The sequence below is a fragment of the Sardina pilchardus genome, chromosome 10, assembly GCF_963854185.1.
Source record: "Sardina pilchardus chromosome 10, fSarPil1.1, whole genome shotgun sequence".
Taxonomy (NCBI): Eukaryota; Metazoa; Chordata; class Actinopteri; order Clupeiformes; family Clupeidae; genus Sardina; species Sardina pilchardus.
The window spans coordinates 6,621,667-6,623,606 of NC_085003.1; the positions used below are offsets into that span (position 1 = coordinate 6,621,667).

A 1,940-nucleotide genomic window follows, 5' to 3' on the forward strand; every position below is an offset into this window, starting at 1 on the left:
TCTAAGGATTCTTTTTAGCCTGCATGGTTATATATAGCACCCCAACAACCCCTTTTAAGAGTGTGGGTTAAGGGTGTGGACGACGTCTGGTTTAGCACGAAAATGTGGCGCAGGAAGTGGCTAGAGAATATTAATAATTGCAGTAGTGGACATGTTGCGCACGTCAAGTTTCCTGAGTATGTTTCATCGTAGGTTGACATGTGAAGGATTGGTTGTGTGCGTCATTCATTCATTACGCATTCATTCAATAGCGTAACAAAAACCATGCCGGCTGATTAAACTCAGGCTATCTCCCTGTACCCTACATGTTTGTTTCTGTTTAGATTATTCTGTCAGACTAGTTGTTTATATATTAGAGTGGCGTGTGCTTTTGAGGCTATAGGAGACCGTGGATAACTACGCGAACAGAAAAACAGCCTTTATAAATATATGCCACTTTAAACAGTTGAAATAATTTAGTCTAGTCTATCTTATAATATCCCTGTAACCTTAACAGTTAATATGTGGCTTCAGACAGAGAGGAACAGGAAGATTAAAAACATGAAGTCTACTTTACAAAAACAAGTCGTTGCGCACTTTATTCCACGAAGCAGTTGTTACAGATAATATGCAGAAGCAGCCTACACTAAATCTAGTTTTACATTTCATTCATGGATGTATTTTCTGTGAGAAAAATAAAAAAAAGTCATGACATTGTTCACAGTAGGTTTCTGCATTAAAAGTGCATACAAATACTGATAGGCTTCTTTGATAATACATGTAATCAGTGTCATGTAGCTCTGACTACGGCACACCTGTAGAGTCCATTCACAAACACTTGAGCAGGAAAAAGTTGCACAACGCCCCGCGTGGACAGTCACACATCTTGCCGATCCGAGCTCCTTTCCGTACAGCACACTGCTCACCTACATCACACTGGAGGGGAAACATATTTTTCAACCAACTTTCTGGATAACGAATTACTACATAATGCCCACTAATCCCATATACCTTGGTTAAAATATTTACAAGAGTATTTTTGAAAACAACAATGGAGATACAATCAAGATTAGTAAACATTCGTGCATTCCCTTATAACTCATTTAAGGCACTGGGAACAATGAATATCACAAGTAGACGAAACAAAATTACCGTTGGGACCTTTCCAAATTTCTTTTCCCACGGATTTACTCTTTTTGTTTGCAGTTTCTCTAAGACCTCTTGAAGAGCGCCGAGCTGTCGTGGTAAAATAATTACATTTTCATGCGTAAATATAGCCTAAAACCATCAGTCATCAGAAGTCAGGCTTCTCATTCACATAATAATAAAAAATCGTAATAGATGACACACATTATGCCAAAGAACTGTGATAGTCTGTGCGTAAACTTAGCTTACAAGTTGTTTTTCGGATGTCAGGTTCGGGTCTTGCTGATAAAAGTCTCGAATCTCTCTTGCGTTCACATCCACATCCCCGTCGGAGTCGTTTGTTTCAGCACCACATAAGACGAACAGCAGCGCAGCGCAAACAATAGCCCGTGTCCAGCAGTTGGAGCTCTCCATGGTTCTGGTAGCAAAGTACTTTTTAGCGCTGTTGAGCGCAATATAGCCTCCTTTTCCTCCACGATGGACGCTTTAAATGAAATGTATCTGCAGTCTGTGTGGCTTTTTATCTAGTCCTAGACCGTTTGAAATCACAGGAAGGTGTTTCGCTCCGCCTCAGGCATTGAATTCTCTCGTGCGTAAGCGAAATCCCTCATTACGTGAACGCGCCCGACAGTCATTTCCATCAAGTATATGTATGGCGTCTGGGGCAAGTTTTGTTTGGGTTGACTCCTGTTCAAAAATAAATCAGATGAATGGCTTTGTGAAAGACATGTTTGTGGCGGTGAAAATTCAATCTTAGCCTACTGTATTTGAATGTATGCAGGTGTAGCATAACACATAAACCAGATTTATATACT

The 1,940-nt window shown here is 40.2% G+C and overlaps 1 protein-coding gene across 1 annotated transcript; it reads right to left on the minus strand.

Annotated features, from left to right (window-relative positions):
• Positions 1–559: 559 nt before the first annotated feature.
• Positions 560–1,599, minus strand: cart2 (cocaine- and amphetamine-regulated transcript 2). Its single transcript, XM_062547438.1, has 3 exons — positions 1,375–1,599; positions 1,132–1,215; positions 560–915 (listed from the first exon to the last, which is right to left on the minus strand). Exons 1-3 carry the CDS (start codon positions 1,537–1,539, stop codon positions 808–810), a joined length of 357 nt encoding a protein of 118 aa, XP_062403422.1. The 5' UTR covers positions 1,540–1,599; the 3' UTR covers positions 560–807.
• Positions 1,600–1,940: the final 341 nt, after the last annotated feature.

Excerpts from the sequence above, each read along its gene's own strand:
- cart2 (XM_062547438.1), bottom strand. The coding sequence starts at position 1,539 with ATGGAGAGCTCCAACTGCTGGACACGGGCTATTGTTTGCGCTGCGCTG. Across the intron at positions 1,216-1,374 it reads TGACATCCGAAAAACAACTT|CTCGGCGCTCTTCAAGAGGT; the intron begins GTAAGCTAAGTT and ends TTACCACGACAG. Across the intron at positions 916-1,131 it reads AATTTGGAAAGGTCCCAACG|TGTGATGTAGGTGAGCAGTG; the intron begins GTAATTTTGTTT and ends TTTCCCCTCCAG.